General features: G+C 38.3%; 1 protein-coding gene across 3 annotated transcripts in view; it reads left to right on the top strand.

Annotated features, from left to right (window-relative positions):
* Positions 1 to 22,060, top strand: part of crtc3 (CREB regulated transcription coactivator 3) — a 61,292-nt gene extending 39,232 nt beyond the window's left edge. Inside the window, exons 5-15 of one of the 3 annotated variants that reach the window (XM_012958945.2) lie at positions 21 to 83; positions 1,290 to 1,402; positions 5,370 to 5,408; positions 5,840 to 5,925; positions 6,613 to 6,662; positions 7,290 to 7,504; positions 11,669 to 11,964; positions 12,944 to 13,135; positions 13,588 to 13,668; positions 14,891 to 15,098; positions 15,239 to 22,060. In XM_012958945.2, the coding sequence (XP_012814399.1) occupies positions 21 to 83; positions 1,290 to 1,402; positions 5,370 to 5,408; positions 5,840 to 5,925; positions 6,613 to 6,662; positions 7,290 to 7,504; positions 11,669 to 11,964; positions 12,944 to 13,135; positions 13,588 to 13,668; positions 14,891 to 15,098; positions 15,239 to 15,447 (1,552 nt within the window). In that variant the 3' untranslated portion in view covers positions 15,448 to 22,060. Of the gene's footprint in view, positions 1 to 20; positions 84 to 1,289; positions 1,403 to 5,369; positions 5,409 to 5,839; positions 5,926 to 6,612; positions 6,663 to 7,289; positions 7,505 to 11,668; positions 11,965 to 12,943; positions 13,136 to 13,587; positions 13,669 to 13,766; positions 13,966 to 14,890; positions 15,099 to 15,238 lie in introns of those variants that run through there. The other 2 variants (NM_001078695.1, XM_031897898.1) reach the window with 2 other exon arrangements.
* The last annotated feature ends 423 nt before the right edge of the window (positions 22,061 to 22,483 follow it).

The following is a 22,483-nucleotide window of genomic DNA, read 5'->3' as shown; positions in this document are numbered from 1 at the left end:
TCTTACTTCTGTCTCTGAAGGCAGCAGGCTCCCTGGAACGAAGAGAAACGGCCAGGATTTAGACTTTTATCTGCTCTCAACAGGTGAATTATTTCTGTCTAATGCTCAGAGTAGAATATTTGTTTTCTAGCCGAGATAGTGTTTACTGTGCAAGAACCGAAGATTCTTTTGATATATAAAAACAAATTATCCTTATGTTATCTATATAAAACTTGATTTACCATCCAGCCACCTCACCTTAACAACATGCAGGCTCAAATTCCCTTTGGTATGTATTATTTGGTGTGTTCTGTTCCATCTAGTTCAATTTTTGATGTAAAGTTTTGGCACATTAATCTTAAAATTGATAAAACTCCAAGAATTTCAGTTCCTTTAGGGCATATTTGTATTGCTTGTCATACCATATCCTGCTAGCTATCCTTGTGTGCTAGTAAATAGTGGGGACTGCCATTTATAATGATCGCTACAGAGAGCATTCTGTTTGCTTATTAACACCGGAAGAATGATGCTGAATACCTGCCCCTTCAGTTATGAAGAGGATAAAGCTTCAACAATTCTCATTTATAACAAAGACTTCACAATGTTATTTTCTTGTAATGTTTATGTATTTTCTGTCAAATATTTCACTTGCAATAAAAACACAGGCTCTGTAGTAAATTTAGTATTTGGGCTCCAAAGAAAATATTTTGGACAAGTACTGGATAGTAATATCTCATGCCAATACAAATGAAATTGTTCTCACTGTTTGGCTTTCTTGGTCCTGTAACCAGTTAGAGGTTTGTTGCATCTGTTTTTCTCAGCGATTGGCTAGATATAAAGCAATAAAAGTGGAGTATTTTCCAGCTAACAGCATATGTGCTCTCCACCAGATACATCACTGAAGAAACTTCCTGATGGCAGCAGCTCCCTCAGTTTCAGGCATTAGCCAGGCTTTTGTTGTTCTATAGATTTCATTTAGCACTAAGGCATTAACCAGTTTGTTTTTGTGTGTGGTTATTATTTTCTTTTATAATGTTTTTTTATTCTCTTGGTGAGAAGGGATGGAATATGGCCACCAAAACAATAGTTATTCAGTGTGTCTATGTGTGTTGTGAATAGAAATGCAAAGGAAATGATGATCATGAGACAATTATAATAACAGTTTAAAAATCCCTAGGCGGAAATGTTTTTGGTTATAAGCTGCTGTGTAGTAGAAGCCAGTTCTATATAGAGAATGTTTTTTCATTGGGTTCTTTATTCTCAAACAGATTTCATTCTTTAACTCAATAACCTCTTTCTTTCCTTCTCAGAACAAATTCTGATTCAGCCCTTCACACCAGCGCCTCAAGTACCAAATCACAGGATCCTTTTATGGGAGGTGCCCAAGCTATGCTGCGGGCCCCCAAACCCCCGCAAAGAAACAGTAAGCTTGATCTTATTTTTTTTAGCAGATTTTGTATGTGCTGTACAGAAATCCTGGTAAATGACTTTAGTACATGGTTTACTAGTGAGGCATGTATTTAGTTTTCCAGCTGGGTTATTGGGGTGCAGTATTGTTTGGTTTTCTAGATTGCTGATGTCTCAAACTTCTAGAAAACCCGCCTGACTACACACTATTAATATGGTAGCCATACACTCAAAATCTGCTTCTTTGCTGAGATATATGTGTGATTTGGCCACTCAGGTGGTGGATGATGTGGTAATCACTCAATGGGATTTAAAGGCCAAAACCTTACCAGATATCAGATTAGGAAATCACTGCTTTGGTCTCATGAATGTGGTCAATTAGCTGTCAGCCTGGTTTGAATAGGTCAAGTGGGCAGATGTTGTTGGCCCATGTACAGCCAATTATAAATGTTACAGGTAACTTTGGCAAGTTAAAGCTTGGTTGGGGGGGACGGGGTGGGGTAGATGTCAGTGCTAGGCACTGATGAGCCGGACGCTCATTGGAGTAATAACATAATATGTAATTTTGCTAAGTATTAAACACACTTGCTATCCTTCACTTTTTCAGTAAAGCACACTAATAAGAAAACTAAGAAATCCGAGGGTGTGTAGCTCTGCCTATAGTTTCAGCAGTTTGCCTGGTCTCTTGGTAATCTGGCAGTGTAAGCAACCAAGAATAATTTACTGCTATTGCACTATATAGGTATATAATACATTGCCTGGGTGTCCTAAAATCACATAAAGGCACAAGTCTAAATGTTCTTATTCAGGCCAATGACCTCTATGGTGGCTACTAATAGGTATATTTTGTATTTCACAAGACAGGGACTGTTATGTAAGATTGCCTGCTGAGGTAGAATGTTGTACTGCAAGGAAGGTAAACCTAATTCCACATAAGGAGCAATAAGGCTACACAGGCTAAGTAGCAGCTGTCGCAGTAGATACTTCCTTATTTTTCTTGGCCCTGTAGGTTGCATTTCTGGAGTTGTTGTCAGTTTCCCAAAAAAGAAACCAACAGCGTGACATATATATGCATGCACTATACATACATGTACTAGTAATGACGTTTACTCTGGGGTTCCTGTCCTGTTGCTTGAGCCAAGCCAGATTATATTTCATATGGAAAATTCTTAGCACTTGCTCCCTCTAGTGTTGACTATGAATTCTGCATTAGCTGTACAGTCTAGTAAACCTGTGTGTGAACCATGTTTTCATTCATCTCTGGCTTCATTTGCAATTTTTACAGATATTGTTATTTTTATCTAACCTTTTGTGAAGTCATTGCTTCAGAAATGCACAGGCATACTACTGGCAACAATCTAGGCACTTTTTAGTATTCTCCCTTAAAAAGAACAGGGACATGTTTCCATGTTTTTCCATTTACATTGCTTTCTGAAGGTAAGGTTACCCCTGATGAGACATATAGTTTAAGTAGTAATACATTCTTTTCCATGTACAGGATAAAAATAAATACTATGTCAAGGCAAAGTAAATATTTTCATTCTTGCTTTTATGGGCTGTTTTAAACTCAAATCCTGCAGCCATAATGGGTGGAAAGCTGAAAAATCTTTGCATCTTTGCATTAAAGGAAAACTACACCTCCAACCGATGTAGGCCTCTATAAAAAAAAATAAAATAAAATATATATATATATATATATATATATATATATATATATATATATATATATATAAACAAGCTCATATGTTAAACCCTGCTTTATCTAAATAAACCATTTTCATAAAAATATGCTTTTTAGTAGTATGTGCTATTGGGTACTCTAAATAGAAAATTGCCATTTTAAGAATTAAGGGCCACCTCCTTAACATAATATAAACTATCTGTTGGTTAAATATTTATTCTTGGGGTATAGTTTTCCTTTAAACTTTTGAGCTGTGTGGCAAGCAGAGAGATACCAGTTGAAAAATGGTCTTGCGTGCAGCTACTGAAATTATTAAGGAAGACAGTGTTATAGTTTTATAGTTTGTTATTGCCTTGTATTATAAAGTAATTATTCAAAGGGAATTTAGCGGGTATCCTCTGTTGTGCCAAATGCTTAGTAGATACCCTCAGCTGCTCCTTCACTAGCAGGGAATGCTCCTGACTTATAGCTGGCCCTGTATTTATTAATTTATTAGCTTTGGTACAGGGATGTTAGCTCCATTCATAATATAACCTCAACTCCAGACATTTGCTGGCTGAAAATGTTTGGAGCCATGAATCACAATGCCACATCTTTGACATCTCTGCTACAGTGTATTCATTTGGTTATTAAAGGGAAATTTCACCTTTCAACTAACTTTTAGTATGATATTGGCAGGGATTTGCACAATTTGCAATTGTGGTCATTTATTTATTTGTTTATTTTGTTGTGTGTTTTTAAAAAAGATTTAGTTTTTTTTGTTTAGAAGGTCTCCAGTTTGGAATTTTAGCGGCTATCTGGTTTCTGGGGTCCAACTCACCCTAGCAACCAGGCAGTGGTGTGAATGACTTGAAGATGAATAGAAGAAGTGCTGAATAAAAACATAAAAAATATTGAGTAACAATCACATAGTTACATAGGGTTGAAAAAAAAAGTCGATCAAGTTCAACAGTTAACTGACTGGGACAGTGACCCTCCCATGTAAAAAATTATACAAAATAAAAAAATTAAAAGTTAGTCAGAAAAGGACATCCTACCAGTTTAATACATCTCTGGAAATATATTAACAGAAAAATATTTACCCCTTTCCTGCAACCCATCACAGCTAATCAACAATTTTATTTTTTTTTATCAGTTTTCTAAATCGAATAAACTTGCATGTCGAATGCTCACTTATTTTTTAATATGGTAAACGAATGCAATTAAAAAAAACTTGGATACCTTGAATTTTATAAAATAAAACTGGAAAACCAGGCAATCCAAAGTGTGGAAAAAGGATGTTTGCTGACACTTATCAGTCAGACCTTTACATTCCTAATTTCTAGGGATGCACCGATGCATACGAATCTCAAATTCTTCATCCAAGCTTCGGCCGAATACCAAACCAAATCCTTATTTGCATGAGTACTTAAACACAGAGGCTGACATTTTTTTTTTAACTTTAACCCTTCCATATCCTAATTTACATATGCAATTTAGGATTTGGTTCGGTATTTGGCCGAGACTTGTTTGAAGGATTCGGGGTTTGGCCAAATACTGAACCAAACCCTAATTTGCATTTGTAAATTAGGATACGCACGGAGTGAAAATTTTTAACTTCCATGTTTATGTGACAAAAAGTCTCGTAATTTTAAAGATTTGGATTCTGTTCGTCCAGGAGCGTTGATTCAGCTGAATCCGAATCCTGCTCAAAAAGGCTGAATCTTGCCCAAATCCTGGATTCAGCGCATCCCTATAATTTCTCTAAACTAGGGGTGGGCAAACTACGGCTCGTTGGTCTTTTTAATCCGGCCCGCCAAGGATGGGTGCATCTCGCTTTGTCCGACTCCGCAAGTCTCCTCACATGAGACTTGGCATCAAGACTGCCTGTAAGCGCAGGCCTGGCCCGTCTGTCAAATTTTAAAAGTCAATGTGGCCCCTGAGCCTCAAAGTTTGCCCACCCCTGCTCTAAACAGTAGTCTCTAACTTATAATGGGCTTGTTTGTATTTGCACTTTAGCTGGTTTTACATGTACTCACACTGAGCATCATCAGCCACTTCTCTTGCCAAACCACCATATTGTTCAACCATGCAACATGCATAGCCAGGGATTTCTGTGCTAAACATGTGGTTAAACAGAATACAAACTCCGTACCATGGTGTGTTTGTTAGTTATGAGAGTTCTGTGTTTGATGTGGGGTTATATCCCTCACAGAGGAGAATGTGACGCCATTAAAAATGTCCCCACAGCCTGCTGCTAAGTAAAATGTTCTTAGTGGAAGGGACGTCCCAACCTTAATTTCAATTTTGCTTCTCTTTGCAGCAAGTTTACAAGATGGTGAAATTGACAACTTTGGAGAAGGTACAGTTTGCACATAAGTTCTTTGTTAGGTGACCTTATCATCTTACAGTGCCCTGCATGCTCAAACAAGGCCAATCTGTTACACCGGGGAATATCATATTCACATATCAAAGCCGGTACTACTTTTACCAAAATTAGAATATAAAGCAGCAATTGTTGAGTCAAACTAATATAACTATTTAAGGGGACCTGTCACCCAGACATAAAAAGCTGTATAATTAAAGTCCTTTTCAAATTAAACATGAACCTCAAATTCCTTTTTTCACTGACACATCCATACCCATTATAAAGGCATTTAAAAATCCCAGCTGTCAATCATATATTGCCTGCCCCTCTTCTGTATCTTTGTTCAAGTAAATTAAAGCCAGAAGAAAACAGCATAACTTTGGACAAGTGTGCATACTCTTTATCTGCTTTCTTATCTCTTTCAGTTTTCTCTTTCCCTAATGCTATGACGGAGGAGAACATGCTGAATGTCACAAAGCCACTGCCCAAGCAGATATGGGAAGCTCAAAAGGTGGAGTATTTTTATGTGTTTCTCTGTGCTAAGATAAATAACTTTGGAAAGTGTCCACACTCAGTCTGGCCTCATGCAGTCACTAGGTCAAATTATATTATAAAAATGTTCATGAGCACCAGATCTCCATTTCTTGTGATTATCACAAGAAATGGAGTGCTGGTCCACATGAACATTTATATAATAATAATAATATATCTGCACCCCCTGTGTGTACATGTTTGTTTCCCTAATATACCTCCCAGTTGTTATTGTTTTGCCAAGATCGCCCTGATTTGGGAACAGGAAATGTACTGGGCTTGCAAAAGAGCATATGGTTTCCAGGGAGTTTATCCACATGACTATATTTCATCGTAACTAGTGATGAGTGGATCTGTCCTATTTCGCTTTGGCAAAAAAATTGTGAAACACATTAAAGGCAATGTGCGTTTTTTTGCGCTGACTTTTTCCATACTGCAGGACTGTTTTTTTACCACCCAAATTTTTTTTTTCACCCATTGGAGTATATGGGAGTTTTTTCATGCCAAACCCAGTGAAAAAGTTTGCTCATTACTAATAGTGACTTAAATTGTCCCAATTTTCCAATCAGGAATGTTGGGAGGTACAATATCCCCTCAAGTTGTAATAGCTGCGAAGGACTCTGCAATGGCATTTCTTTTGACCTGTTACTGTTGCTTTTGTTCATAGGTCCAGTGCATTACGTCCCGACCAAGGTCCTGTGAGGTGCCTAACATCAAGTAAGTGCCATGCTTGTCACTGTTCAGTGCTTGCCATGTCATTAGGGCTTGGTGACATTATTTGTTCTATTATTGAAATAAAAACATCCTAAACTGAATGAAGAACCACGCTCCATTTTTATTATGGTTGTATAGATTTCCTCCCCCTAAATATATCAATGCAGCCTATAGCCAGTCCAAAAGAGAAACAGTCCCTGGGAACAGATTTACATAGGGACTCCATAGGATCAGACTGGCACTGTTTTTCATCCAGATTTAATGAAGAGAAAAATATATCTCGTTTGGAGGAAGATATGTCCATGTTAATGAGCCCTTAGGTGTGACAATGTTTTAGGCAGTATTACCTTTTTTATTTGTTTTTTTTTTTTTTTTATTCGAAATTTTATTTTGTTCTTGACCAGAAAACATTATGCAACCTCCCCACCCATTATGGAGTCCAATACAACTAGAAATTAGTCACCTGCTGTGAATGATTCATAGAAGACAAACTTGACCCAGAAATGTCATAATAATAGAGATTTCCAGTATATATGGTTGAGAAGAGGGAGAAATTTGTTTTGCTTTGTTTTATTTCTTTATTTTTTTCAAATGGACTATACAGTAATTCGGAACTTTTCGTTTCTCTAGAGTTTTTCCTTCCTCTGATTCAAATGCAAGCCTGTCACATTTTCAGGGGAGCCTTAATACAGGAGGGTCACTGCCAGATCTCACAAACTTGCATTTCCCATCCCCTCTGCCAACCCCTTTGGATCCAGACGATACAGCCTATGCCAACATTAGCGCTGAGAACAGCTCAGGCCTCCCTGCTGCCATGACTCATCTTGGCATCAGCGGCTCGCCAGGTTTGTGTTATTTTTCATGCGTTTCAATGCTGCTCTAATCAGTCCAGTTGAGAACACTGGAATTAAGAGCAGCAATGTAGTGGTATGGTGTGAGCATCCTTTTGAAATAATCTAATTATGTGTTAATAGCAGATGTAAAAAAATGTATTAATGGATATTTTCTCCCAAAAACTTACCTAATGAATATTTTGAAGTAATGCTAACATGCTTCTATCAGTCCTAGAGGATGTACACAGTGTCCTCTCACACTGACTCATGCTTGTGTGTGTGTGGGGGGGTAAATATTATTTCCTGCTTTATTTTGCCTTACAGCAGGTTCTCTTATTGTGTTCATTCTTTTGTAAAAAAAAAAAAAAAATCTTCCCTCCCACTGTACTTTGTTGTGTCTATATCATTGTGGAACTTCGGTAACTGATTTGTGGTTACCCTCCTATACCAAATAAAATAGCTTTCATGTAACACTTTCACTGCTTAACACTGTATGTAAAGCAATGGTCACCTTCAGGTCATTGTTATTAAGATGTGTAACAGTGGTGCCCTAAAACAAATTACACATAACCATCTGTACCTTCATTTTTTTATTTTTGCTAAATAATTGTCTAATGGAAACACCTAAACAGGAATACAGTTCTTCTTTTGCTTTATTTTCATAAGTTTCCAAGAAGCCAGGTGGGGCTTGGCTTAACAGTCTTGGAATGCAGTAAAATGGCACTCTCAGTATACGGGCAACTCCCTAGGTTTTCTCATAGCCAGTACAAAGAGATAAAATACACCTGTGTATGTTCTCTATAGTTAGCACATATTTGTAGGAATAGCTAATGGCATAGAAAGGACTAGGGGAAAGTAATTATTTTATTAAATGTGGTCCAAGATTTTTGGGGTCAATTATGACACTGTTAGCGACCCTTGTCCTCACACAAAGCATCATTAATCCCTACTACATGCCCCACCCCATTGTCCTCAATTATCTCAGTTATATATACAGTGCCCTCCATAATGTTTGGGTCAAAGACACGTGTTTTCTTTGATTTACCCCTCTGCTCCTCAATATCAAATTTTAAATCAAACAATTCAGGTGTGATTAAAAAGCACATTGTAGACTTGACTATTTATTTAGTTATTTGCATGCATTTCAGTTTCAACATGTAGAAATTACAGCACTTTTTATACATAATCCCCCTTTGAGAGCACCATAATTTTTGGCACTTTTTGGGACAATTGGTTTACAGGTGTTTGTTATTACGGAGGTGTGTTGCATTGCTATAGCATGCAAAGACATTGTTATGATAGATGTAAAAAAGTTCGATTTTTGGTGTCAGTATCTCTTTAAAGGACATGTAAACCCCACACACAAAAATGTAATCAGTGAAAAATGGCTGCCGGGTAAAAGCTGCTATTTGGTTTAGGAAAATGTGATGGTGCTGGCAAACGGAGGGGATATATGTAGTACACACAATGCCATTTGGGTGGGGGAGACAGCCCAACTGATATACATTGTAGGTAAATGTAGGCTTTTTACATGTCCTTTAAGTGCCTCCAGTGTAAACAACACTAACTTGCTCAGTCTTTCCATACACTTTACCAGCCTAGATGCCCTTCTTTGGACTCTCTCTAATTCTATGATATCCAGCTTCAGCACTAGAGACCAAAACTACTTGTCAAATTCTAGGTAGGGTCTTACCAGTGCTCTATAAAGTGGAAAAATGAACCCCTCTTTCCACCTCTTTTAATAACACTCAAACCTTGTTTGCCCTTGTTTGCCCTTAGCTACAGCTAAGTTTATCTACAAGGACTCCAAGGTCCTTCTCCACTATGGATTTGCCTAACGCAGTTCCATAAAGGGTGTAAGTGGCTTATAGTTTTGTGTCATCAGCAAACACTGAAACATTACTTATAATACCCTTCCCTAAGTCATTAATGAATAAGTTCAATAAAAGTGGACCCAGTACAGACTCCTGCAGGACCCCGCTAAGAACCTTACTCCAGGTAGAGAATGTAGCATTGATAACCACCTTCTATACACAATCCTGTAGCCAGTTTCCTATCCATGTACAAACAGACCTTAGTTTAGAAAGCAGTCGTTTGTGGGGAATGGTATCAAACACTTTGGCAAAAATCCAAATAGATCACACCTACTGCACCCTCATTGTCTACCTTCTTACTAACCACATCATAAAAAGCAATCAAATTTGTCTGACATGACCTATACTTCATAAAGCCATGCTGATTACCGCTCATAATGCCATTCTCCAGAACATAATGTTGAATGTGATCCCTTGACAAGCTTTCAAATAATTTGCCCACCACATATGTCAAACTTACTGGCATATAACTGCCAGGTTGAGATAATAATCCCTTTTTAAATACTGGGTTTCCTCCAATCCATAGGAACCTTACCAGATGAAAGCGAGTCTGAGAAAAGCAACTTGACTAAAACTGAACTAAGCGGTCTCATTACCTGAGGGTGTTTTCCATCTGGAAACTTTTTGGGTTTAATCTTCTTTAGCCTCAATCCGCTTCTCATTTTCTATCTGTTTTTTCCTGTTTTCTTAGACATTGAGGGCCCTAATCTTATACGTTGATTTAATGAGTTACATTACAGTGTATGCATAGAAATGATAGGGAGGATTTATATGGATGAATAGCCCTTGTAGCATCTTAGGTCAGTGTGCTTGCATGGAATGGGAGAATATTCCTAGTGGCAGTCTTTCTGCTCATTTGCATTGCTTCAGCTTCCACATGTAGGTAAGGAAATGGAGAGCCTTCTTTAAAGCTTCCGGTGTTGACATAGCAGCCTGCAAAGTTAAAAATATAATATAAATATAAACTCCACTCTGGGGAGTAATAAGCGACACAATCCTTAAATGTAAAATTGAGGACACATTGCTGCTGATTGGCAACTAAATGGTATAAGGCTGGACTAGAGCAGGATAAGGGGTGAGCCAGAAATAATAATGATAATAAAAAAAAGCTCATGGAAAGTTTCCCTCTTTCAGTAGGATCATTGTGCCAGGCAGCCCACTCCCTGACATCAGAACACCAGCATTCGAGTTCCACAAGCAGTCCTTGATAATGCAGCCATTATATAGCTGTGAATAGTGATTTGTCTGCAGGAGAGAGCGCTTTCTAATTCATGTCATCAAAAAAAGGCCAGGATAAATGACTTCTAGCAGGAACATTTTTTGAGACACAAACCAGCAGTGAAATATAATAAGGAGATTTGTGATTACTTGATTATAGCAGGTGCATCTAGGTCTCATATGTTTGAAGCAGCCACTGCAACAGATAGTTCTGATCATGGTTTGAGTCTGGTATTGCATGCTCTGTCTTCTGCTTGCCATCAACCTAAGTTCTTTTTGTTCAAAACATAAATATTCATCTTATACAAAATTTATTTAGTATTGATATACTATCACATTAAAATCGAAAATAATCACCTAAATAACATCTATTATCTGTGCAAATATACTGACCGCTAGAGACTGTGGTAATTTTGCGCATTGTACAGCAGCAGCACGAATAAGTAAAATTGAACTTTTATTAGTGACATCATTATGCACAAACCTCACCTGAATTATAAAAGAAGTTAACTCTGCAAGTTAAGAACGCTGGGATTAACCCCACCAAGTTGAATACCACGGAAACCTGCATAAATCATATAACACCTCTCTCCTTCAGGAGCAACAATCAATACAAGTGATTTTTTGGTTGTTGTTTTTGAATTGAAAAGTGACTCTTTAATTTCATTTTATTTTTATAATTTGTTTGGACTTTTCTTGATTTTTAATTTTTTACCTCCTGCTATACAGTACACTTATGGTATTAATGTGATTATATGTGGTTGTGAATGATGATAGGCTGGCCAGCCAATTTTTAAATTAATTTTTATGCTATGGTATATCAATACTAAATAAATTTTGTATAATTTTAATTGCCCCTTTCTATAGAAAGTGGTGGCGGTGGGAGGGGTCCCCACCTTTTAGCATTGGTATTGTGCAATATTCTGTTGAAGGATTAATTTCTGGAATAAATATTCATCTGTTGTGGGATGGACAGTTTTCCTACCCACTAACTTAGCATTACCCCTTAATCCATGTATGTTCTTCTGGTAGTATTACTTCAGCTGAAGAACCCAAGCATGTCCACTTTTGTTTTTCTATGCAGGTATGCAGAACACTCGAAGTAACCCTTCCATCCAGGCAACGATGAACAATAACTCTCTTGCTTCTAATGTAAACAGCCATACGCCCCCAGGCCGCAACAACCCAGCACTTCATCCGTCTCTGCGTCTCTCCTCTCTCAGCAACCCTTCTCTTCCTACCTCTGCTCTTGGAACTTCCCCGAGACGCAGGCACACTCCTGTAAGCCCTCTGACTTTAACTCCAGGTAGTGAGTCTAACCGCAGCATCAGCAACCAGTTCTCACCGACTAGTCCTATGAACATGCCACCAAATTCACAGGTAAGAAACAACATGCATATATTTATATGTCTTAGGGGTAAATGCTTACATAGGTCTTATTTATCACGAAACAACTTAATGCAGCTTTTAAAGCGAATTGGAGGTCAAAAAGGCCCACTTCCCTTCTCCAGTTCTGTTCAGTCCTGAAGACTGCGGTATTTCCTGTAAGTCTTCCATGCACTGCCTGCAAGCAAACATCCCTCCTCTACATGGACTCACAGTCTGGACACAGTTAATGCCTACAGGCTGAATGCTTAGAGGAAATACTAAAGAGGCAGTTGGCAGCGTACCAACACACAGCACTGCCCAAAGCTGCTAGTCGTTTTTGTCACATTTATCACTTGGATGTGTTTCAGTTAAAGGGGCAGTATACCCCCTTGTTCAACATGATTTCAATGAATAGGGCTTGTGTGCTATTAAATATTTTTTTAACCCATAGCAAATAATAAACACTAATATACCCAGTAGTAATACTATACCCAATAGTAAATAATAAACACTAACTATACCCAGTAGAGTGTGGTGCATTTTAATAGCAGAGACATTAAGGGGCGTTTTTTATTAACATTGGAGACATCACTGGTGATGTTGCCCATAACAACCAATCAGCATTTAGATTTAAACAGTCATCTACAAGTTAAAAAAACAAAAGCAAAGATCTGATTGGTTGCTATGGGAAACATCACCAGTGATATTTGTCTCCAGTGTTAATACACTCCAAAGTGTGCAGTATTACATAGGACCTGCAACGAAAAGGATAACATTGTATTGTGTGAATACAAGTTTTCTTAATAGGAGTTGTACATTATTTTTGTACATATATATGTGTAGTTCATCTTTGAATTTGGCATGTTCTAACACTGCATGGGAGCTGAACTCTTTACCATTTCTGTATTGCAGTTCAGGCAGAAATAGACAGCTAAGTGGTGAAGTATCTTATTAAAATGGTAAAATGCAGTGTACTTCATTCTTTTGGCAGGGTGTTTCTATGGACCGAAGTCCACTTTCTCTCCCACCCCTGGAGCCTCCACCACCTTATCCCTTATATTCAGATCAACCCCAACCTCATCTTCATCATACACAGCAACAAATGCATGAATCTCTGGACTCTCAAAACTATCAGCCTCCTTCACCAGTACCCTGCCCACCCCTTGATCTGAACCTGGCTAATGTAAGTTGGGGGCTTTTTGGGACATAACTACTATGTAATTGATCCAGATATTCCAGGATTAATGAGATTGTATTAATTTATGTTGTTTACTTGGGTAATCCACAAGTTTTTGCTCTTTGGGAATTGGTTATGCAAATAAGGGCAGGCTGCTAGTTTTTTCAGTATGGTGATATTTGTTTGATGTCTAGGTTGGAATCATTTATATGGGGAAGATTTTATTTTGGTTTTTTTTTTCTTCTTAGTAGGGGTATATTGAACATGGTATTGGAAAACAATCTAAAATAAGCCTTTTTTTGACTTGCATGGTCAATAGAAAAAGTGAATATTTCAGGGCATGTAACATTTTAGTAATTTCTTATTTACAAAAGCAAATTGACAATGTCTATCAGTCTGTCTGTCATGAAACTAAGCCCCAGCAAACTATTTTAGCTAATTGCTGTCATTTCCTATAGAGCTCTTTGAGTGGATTCTTTGGAGATTCTTTTTTTGATCAGCAGCAACCTACAAAACAAGGGAAATATCTGTGGCAGCAGGTATGTAACAATATTGTTCTGCAAATGCCAGCATTGTATTAAAGGAGATGGAAAATGAAAATCACTGAATGATTATAATTGCTTATCTGATACCCCAGGCCAGTCCTCCTGTTAACAGAAAACTGCACTGGCCTAGTGTAGTTCTGTTCAAGCTCCACATTACGATCTTCTATGCTTCTTTCTCCTTTTTGGATGGTATGCATGCGCAGTAGAGTGAAATGGTGACGTATAATTGTGTGCTGGCACAGGGCAGTAGAAGAAAGAACAAGTTTGAAGAAGATTGTGATGGGGGGGGGGGGGGGTCAATTTGCCACCAACCATTATAAGTAATTTAGCAATTAGCTGTTATTGGTCATCTGCAGTAATAGTGTTAAAAGCAAAAAAATTAATTTCTTCTAAAAGGTTTCAGCTCCACAATTCTACAGCTTGACCTTTTTTTAATATTAAAATAGTGCTACTTGGGTGTCTAAAACTCCCATTCTTTTACAAACCACGGGTGACTGTCTGGTGCAGATAAGACCTCAGTATGTTTCATGGCAAAATACAGTTGAAATCATACAGACACAAATGCACTTAGCCAAATCATATCTGTTTAGTGTTTACTTGACCTTGCTGTGGTAACATTTGTTGTGCCCAACATGCTTTGGTTTAGGGTTATGGATATTTTGGTAATAAACCTCAGATGTTCGTAAAGTTCACCACCTATATTCAGGGCATAGCATGGCCTATTCTGGCAGATGTCTGGAAGATATACAGCTGACCACACCCAAAGGCTACAGTGTGCTAGGTTAGAATGTGACTGATTCCATCTTCAGATCTTTCAAGCATTTTATTTTGGATAGATTAAAGAGAAATTCATCAGCATGCTGTAGTAGTTAAAAAGGATCCTTTACCCATCTGCCATTCCCAACCCTCATTGGCTATGATCTGGTATTCAGCCACTGAGGTAAAAGTAAAATAATGAGATTGCAAAAATCTGCCCCAGCGATACTTGCATTGCTGATCCTTAGTAGCTAGGCAAAATTAACATTGTTTGTGCACACAGATAATGCAGTGCTAGAGTTTACTTCTGTCCTTTACATTCTGGGGTAAGATGAGTTGCTATGTATTTATTCCTGAATTTAATATCATAGATAACAACATTTAGCAACCAGGGGTATGTTTATCATGCATATATTTTCAGTCACTAAAATTTGTTATTAACTTTTACATGTGTTTGCAGCAAGAACAGTATGACATGTTTGGAAGCCCAAGCAGCTCCCTTCCCAATACTAATGCATTCTTTGATCCGAATATGAATCTCCAGTACTCTCAGGCATCATTAATGGGTCTAGGAGGCAGCCATGGAAGTCTACAGGATTCTTTCCATCTGCGGCCCAATTACCTTTATTCAAACTGCGGTGGGAGCGTCCCGAACATTATCCTTACAGGTGGGTCACCAGCTGGCTTCATTTCAGTCTGCTTACTGCTCCCACTATGTGACCAGCATTTTTTTCTTTTATTAATTTAGTGGGGTGTATTTTAGTTCCCAGTGGTAGAAATTTTCATGTGTTTTTTTGTTTTCCTGCAGATGACTCAAGCAACAGTTTATCAAAGGACATTAGCAATGCTGTTGCGGGGGTTTCTGAGCTGGGTTTTGATGCCGACAATACATTTCAGTTGGATGATGAGCTGAAACTTGGACCTCTGAGCCTTGATGGGCTCAGCATGTTAAGTGACCCAGACATGGTTCTGCCTGACCCCTCCATAGAGGACAGTTTCCGTTCTGACAAGCTGTGATCCGGACTCCAAGCACAGCACAGTCTGTGCTTACAGAGACAAAAGAGCCCGCCTGGGAAGCGGAAAGACTTGAACATATACCTTCACTAATTTCACTTTTTTCGGTCCTTTGAAAACAGAAATGTTGGCGTTTCCCAGTTGAATTTACATTTATATTTACTGGACAAGAAGTAGAAAAAAACCAAAAATGTTAGACAAAGGTCTGGGGCAATTTTTTTGTTTAAAGAAAGCCAGTAATGGGTATTTGTAGAGAACCACCTACATTTCTCTGTGAAGCCATGTTTTACATTTTTTTAAGACTACGATGTGCCATTGCCTTACCCTTTTTATCTTCAGAGACCTGCAACTGATTATGAACCAGTGCTCTGGAGCTTGTCTGGTAGTGAAGGATTCATGCCTACGGATATATGTGACCTTGCATCTTTTAAACTAAATAAATAGACAAAAAGGACATCCACCATTAGTTATACAGACTTGGAAAAAGATCATTCTGTATATTACATAGACTGAAACCACTGACCTCATCCTTTGCTAAATAGTAACTTAATGACCAGGTTTGTGTGAACTTTGACATGGATTGCTGCCAACACTGATATGTGGCACGAACCCATAGCAAAATAACAACATAAAATGAAAACCTAACACGGTAGGTGTACATACAAACAGTTAGTGCCTTAATACATGCCACTTTACATCTGAATGAATCCCCATAGTCCGATAGGATCATTCTTTTTATTAGATATTCAAGTTGTCTCCTTGGGATCGTAACTGACTAAGCCTTCTTAACCAGCTCTTCTTATGGGTTTGCACTTTTTTTTTTCCTACTTACGTTCACTTGTCTGGTGACACGCTGTGTAACAGGAGCGGTATATTTAAGGGCTACATTTCTGGAAATTCAGTTAATATATCATTGAGAGCACAGTTGTTGGTTTTTTTTTTTTTTTGTTTTTTTTTACCAGAACTTTTAAAATACTAAACGTTGGTCTGTCTTGACTAAATTACTATGAATTAATCACCAGCCAGTTTCTTATTATCATTATTATGCCTGTTTATTTTTTTAATAATACATTATTTGGATTTGCTCTAAAAGCAGTTATATTTTAATCCCAAAACCTGACATAACTTAATCACACTGTGCAGTTTAGTCAGAATACCTGCCATAGGAAATGTGCATTAGCCCAAGGCTAACGGCTTCTGAGAAATCCCCTTGTGTGCAGTAGTGCCTTGTCCCAGCATCCCACAAACTTACATACTTTCTGTGAACTTTTTACTGTCACACTGTGCAGTTGTTTTTGCTTGGAAATTGCCCAGTGATCTCCCCCATTGCAAGGGATTTACTTGTAGCTTGTGTAGCCAGTGGCAGTCCATCTGATATTATTTTCCATTTTCCTACATGTATACTAATTAGCAGGTTCTTAGTAGCCCTTTGGCTTTCATGGAGTGGAGAAATACAACATTGCACTGGCTCTGTCTTGGTCATTTAATTGAAACTTTTGAGGATCACAGACCTGTATGATGAATTGTGTGTAATTTTCTTCGCCCTGTTTGGTTAAAAAAAAAAAAATGCTCATTAAAAATTCAGATGTATCTAACATAGGGATGTCGAACTGAATCACCTCTTTAGTAGTCATGAAGTACAGTTCCCAGTCTGGCAGGAAATGTTCTAACAGTGCAGAGCTGCAGGAGATACTGAACGATACCCTGAATGAACAGTCTGGATGTAATCAAAATAACAGTTTAGCAGCTGCTTCATTATTGACAGACTGATCCTGGCACCAAGGAGGGGCCTGACAGAAGATTTGAGTGGTGGTTAGGAATAATTCAGCCTGCTAAGCAATTTTATTCAAGCTGATGGCATATAGGGCATATTTCCTGACTGTTTTGAAGCCAGTGGAAAAGCACACAAATCTGTCATTGGCTATAATGGAAACTGACAGTCAATGCTGGATTTTAGTCCAAAACACTTAAATGTGCATTTACTGGCCTGTCACTGCAGTTAAAGCCAATGACGATTCTTCCCTTGCTGGAAACCCTCAGCTAGGCTACAACAAACACATTATGCCATGCAATACCTTTACAGTCTTGCCTTTATAGGTAGGCAAAAAGTATGTTCTGTCCCTATTCATTAAACTTGTGTTAAACAAGCAGGGGGAAAGCACCAGTTTAATGACTAGTTAAAGTTTTATCCCTTATTTGCTATATCCAAAATGTATATTTATAAAAAATGCAATAACACACAAGGTTTTTGAGCAATTATATTATGAGGATTAGCTCTATGGGAATGGTGCAAAACTCTTATAATGACCCTTCATTCACTTGCATGGCAACGCCCGGGAGCATGGCTGCAGCATTTCTATTTGACAACTGCCTTACAACTCTGTGTACTTGCAGGCCCTGACCATATGTCTAAATGAACGGGGAGGTAATTTAGAGCTTTTTTCCCCCATGGAGCTGAGATAAGATGCTTGAAATCACAAGGACTATTTTATTAACATTCTCCTACCATGGAAGCTTCAACTCATACTTCAACCATACCCTAATGGTTACAGAAAGGCATTAAGGAGTCAGTGGTAATGGCAGTTGTTAGTAGCCTGAGGGAGCAGTACCAACTCACCTCCCACTACCAGAAATGGTTGAAACTTTGAAACTCTTGCAGTTGGTGTTTCCAACTATCATGCAGTGGGTGGGGCACAGTTTGGTACATCATTGTGTATTGCTGAGCATTTATAAAAATTGCTGTCCATACTTAAAAATAAGGTATATTTTTCTTTCAGATAGATAATAGTACCGTATGTGCACATTCTATATAATTCTTCATTGTTTGTTTTTATCAATTCATGGCTAGGGGGTGGTATATTAATTAGGCATATTAATTACCTGTATCGTTATTGCAGTCAAGTACCATGCAGTGATACAAAATAGGTGGGTATGCCTAAACCAATACAAAGCAGGATAGCCCCCATAAGTGCAAATAGTACTCTGAATAATACATAGAGGATACTTATGGGCTTATTTATCAGTTTTTGAGTTAGTGAATTTGAGTTTGTTTTTCTAAATTGAATAAACTCTCATATTGAATGCTTGCTTATTGATTAATAAGGAAAACTTGTCCAGATAAAAAAATCGATTACCTCAACTTTTTGAGTTTACAAACTCAAAAAAAACCCTCAAAAATCTTGAATTGAAAATATGTCTTGACTTTGCCTGGGACAACTCCCATTGACTTCTATAGAAACTCACAAGCTTTCAGATGGCAAATCTTTACAGTAATGTAAAAAAAACTTGAATCAAACTCAAATGTTGATAAATCTCCCCCTTAGGGTGTCCCATTTAGTGATATATATATTTTTTCCCTTTAATAAAACACACAGTAGAAAACCACTTAGTACCCCACAACAGACTAATATGTGTGAAAAAGGATGAATGGTTCCCCTGGCAGGGATCAGTGTGGCTCCCAGTGTGGGTAGCTACACTGGCAGTTATCTGCCTGTCAGTATGAATGGACATATCTGCTAATGCGCAGTCACAACTGGCCTTTGCCATGTAACATAGAAACGGCTAACAAATTAACTAGAGTGACTGTTCCACAAAATGTAAGGTTTTTTAATGGCTGTCAGAGAAATGTAAAAAAAAATCTGTGTATTTATGTGCTCTCAGGCTTGTAATATTCTATAGATAAGGTTGTGATTATGCTGTTACCTGCTGCAGTCTTTTTTTTTATTCGCTCCCCCCCCCCCCCATAATGCAGTTTCAGTCAGCCAGGTGTGGATGCTCTCCATTCATCCTCTCCCTATAACTCTAGTCACCCTTTCAGAAACACTGTGACATTGGGCACATCACTGGGACCCCTCCCTTCCTACAATACAAGAGGAAGCTACTGGTCATGAGTTGCTAAAAAGGGACATGTAAACCTCCATTTCTTTCCCAGAATAATGATAGTCCTCCCTATTTCTGTGTTTTGGTTCTCAAGTGCTGAAATCAGTCTGTACACTTACATGCACTTATCATGTGTTTTACAAAAAATAAGAGATGGTTTTTATTGTAGATTTTGTATTGTAATGAAGATTAGTCTTTTAGTATATCATATGTAGTAATTTATCTCTGAAGTACATTTCTATGAAACATTTATATATGATTTGTCCAAAATGCAAAGATGGATTGATCTATTCATCGTGTAATGCAGCGACACAAACGTTATTTATGTTATTTCCGTTTATTTACTAGAATGATTATGTTATCTGGTTCTCTGGCAACAGGATACAAAGTTGGGTGCTGGTGGTCGATGCTATAAGCCAAAGGCCGCAGGTGCCCAAGGTATAAAAGGGCTGTTGGAGGGTTTGGTAAGGAAAAGTTTAGGGGACCTTGTGTGGTGGTTTTTTCATATCTCTTTTTTTCTAGCAAGCTGCCCTTGACATTCTCTTCTGATTGCTGTACCAGGTTGTTTTGGCTTCCTGAAACAAATCAGAATGTTTTGGACACTGCCCAAAGACCCGAATGCAGTTATCTTTAGGTCAAACTATTCTGCATCCACTTTTATTGTAGTTCTCCTATACCCATGCAGTAGAAGCCAGCCAGTAACCATTCCTGAAATGGCTGGATTGCATGTACAGGACAATGCTCTACCCAATACAAATACACAATAACAGCTACATAATAGTTTTATAATGTGTCATAGCTCTCTCCATAACTGCAATGGTTAATATCAAGCATCTCTTACTTCAGCAATAGACCTACAGATGTTATTGAACTACAGCTTCCAGTATCCCACCCACAGCCAAGGCTACTGGGAGTTCTGGCCAACAACATCTGCAGGCCCACTGTTTATCTTTCACATGCTGTCATTGTAACTAGCAGGGGAACTTGGCTTTGCTTTGTCTAAATAACACAAATCATAAATGGTGTTTTACATGGTACATAGCTTTAGTGTCTGGAGCAGGCTGTTATGCTTAGTCACAGTCGTACCATCCGCTCTCCGCATTCTCCCTATAAGTGCCAATGATGCATGGGTTACACACACTCAGCTTATCCTAATGTTTACCGTACAGCAGTTGAAATAAATACATAACTCCTGGTAATGGCCAGCAGCACTCAGCGCATTTCTCTTGCAAATGTTGCAGCTCAGATCAACTCACCAATGCCTTAATGTGCCATTAGCTTTGGGCCTCTCTGGATATATGTAGCATTTCATTGGGAATGACTACTTTTACCTTACAAGGATCTCCCATGAATGCCCCCATGGCCTTTAAGTGGCACCCTGGAAGCAGTGAGGGTTATGAGGTGCAGGGTAGTGGCCAGTCAGTAGTCCAGACTAGTAGTCCAGGAGCAGGCGGCACTTGCCCATCCTATTCTGCCAATAATGTACCAGCCTCTTAAGTCTGCTTTGCTTTCTCACCAACCAACTTTTATTTCCGGTTCCCCACTTACCTTTTGTTGTGATTGTTTTCAAATGTACAGTGGTATTTAAGATATGCAGTTCATGAACCTAGTTTTCTGTTTTGTAATGCATCATTTTACACCTTTCATAATTAAATTGCAGTAAAATAAAATTCTATATTTGCATTAAGACCTGTGTTTGATTTCAGCTTATTTCATGCACAGTTCTATTTTTTCTTACAGTACTTCTGTAGGGATTGTGAGGCAGCAGATGTACAGGAACAGACATGATCATCTTCCAGCCATTTCTGTGCCATGTGTGAATGGATCTAATGGATCAGCAGAGCTTCTTTTCCCCAGCAGCTCCAGTAATGGATTTGATTGCTTCTCCAATAGCTCCCTGTGCCAGGCTTCATCCCATGCCAAACTTAACCAGCTTCAAATGTGTGACACTGTTTCTCCTTGGTTCATTTAGTGCTTCTGAGTGTGAGTTATTGTATTTTGTGAAGATTTTAATTTCCTTTCCCAGCATTTGAAATTGTGTTACGTGGCTGCTATGTGTGTTCTCATACTGTAGCCTTGTGAAATATGAATTTGTGTCACCTTCTGAATAGTCCATCGTTAACCTAGCAGATGTCACATCCATACCACTAGCCAGCCTTAAAACATTATCTTCTGCGCTAAGAACAACCCTGATATTGCCACGAGAGATGGATGGTTCATATTATTTCTTTATATAGCCAGTTAGGCACTGCCTTTTAGAACAATGTGTCTGCTATACTAGAGGATGCTACCCTACATTCTTCCTTGCTTCACCCTATATATACTGATAGCTCATTGGGTTGGGTGAGGATTGGGAGCAAGCAGGTTAAGATTGAGTACGGTTGACTTTTTGTCAACCCATACATGATTAACAAAGTACCTGGAAAAGGTAATAAAAAGTAAATACTTTTGCTCTGCTATGGATCTGCCCAGACCAGGGCCCACTGGGGTTATTTCCTGTATATTGGCAGATACGCAGATACTAGAAACCTTGGCTGATATTAAGTAGTAAGTAAGAATATTATAGTATTACAACATGTTGATGTCCTCACTGGAGTTGGTAGTGGACATCTGCATTTGCATTAACCTACATGGCTACAGACTTTTTTTGTCCCACCCGCTAAAATACTGCAAAGACAGAGAAACAGCTGATTACAAGGAGGGGCTCCCACTCCAATAAAGTTGCCTATAACCTGAATATGCATCCATCTTTTATTTAGAGGCATTGGCCCTTAGAGGAGGCAGAACAGCACCACTGTCTTCCTCTGATTTTGTCTTATGATGGTTTGTAAAGTAATATTTACACTGGGTTCTGGGAGTTGTTAGATTGCAACAGGTTAGTTATTGCTTTTGGGAGTCTAGAACAGGAGGACAGATCTGAGTGACTCCTTAGCACCACCAGAGCAAGCTGGTTTTGGGGTCAACTATTTGGGCAAAAGCCATTTTTGCAGTAAATGTGTATTTGTGGTGCATGTGAGGTTTGAGTGTCAGCTGTAGAAATGAGTATGCGTTATTCATATTTTGGGGTCCCTACATACTACATGGTTTGACTACTTATATGCCTATATGGCACCAAACTTCAGGACCATTCATATTTATGAAATTTTTTTTTAAATACAGT

This window comes from Xenopus tropicalis, chromosome 3, assembly GCF_000004195.4.
Source record: "Xenopus tropicalis strain Nigerian chromosome 3, UCB_Xtro_10.0, whole genome shotgun sequence".
Classification (NCBI taxonomy): Eukaryota; Metazoa; Chordata; class Amphibia; order Anura; family Pipidae; genus Xenopus; species Xenopus tropicalis.
The sequence above is the reverse complement of the archived record's forward strand: the minus strand, read 5'-3'. Positions and strand labels throughout refer to the sequence as shown.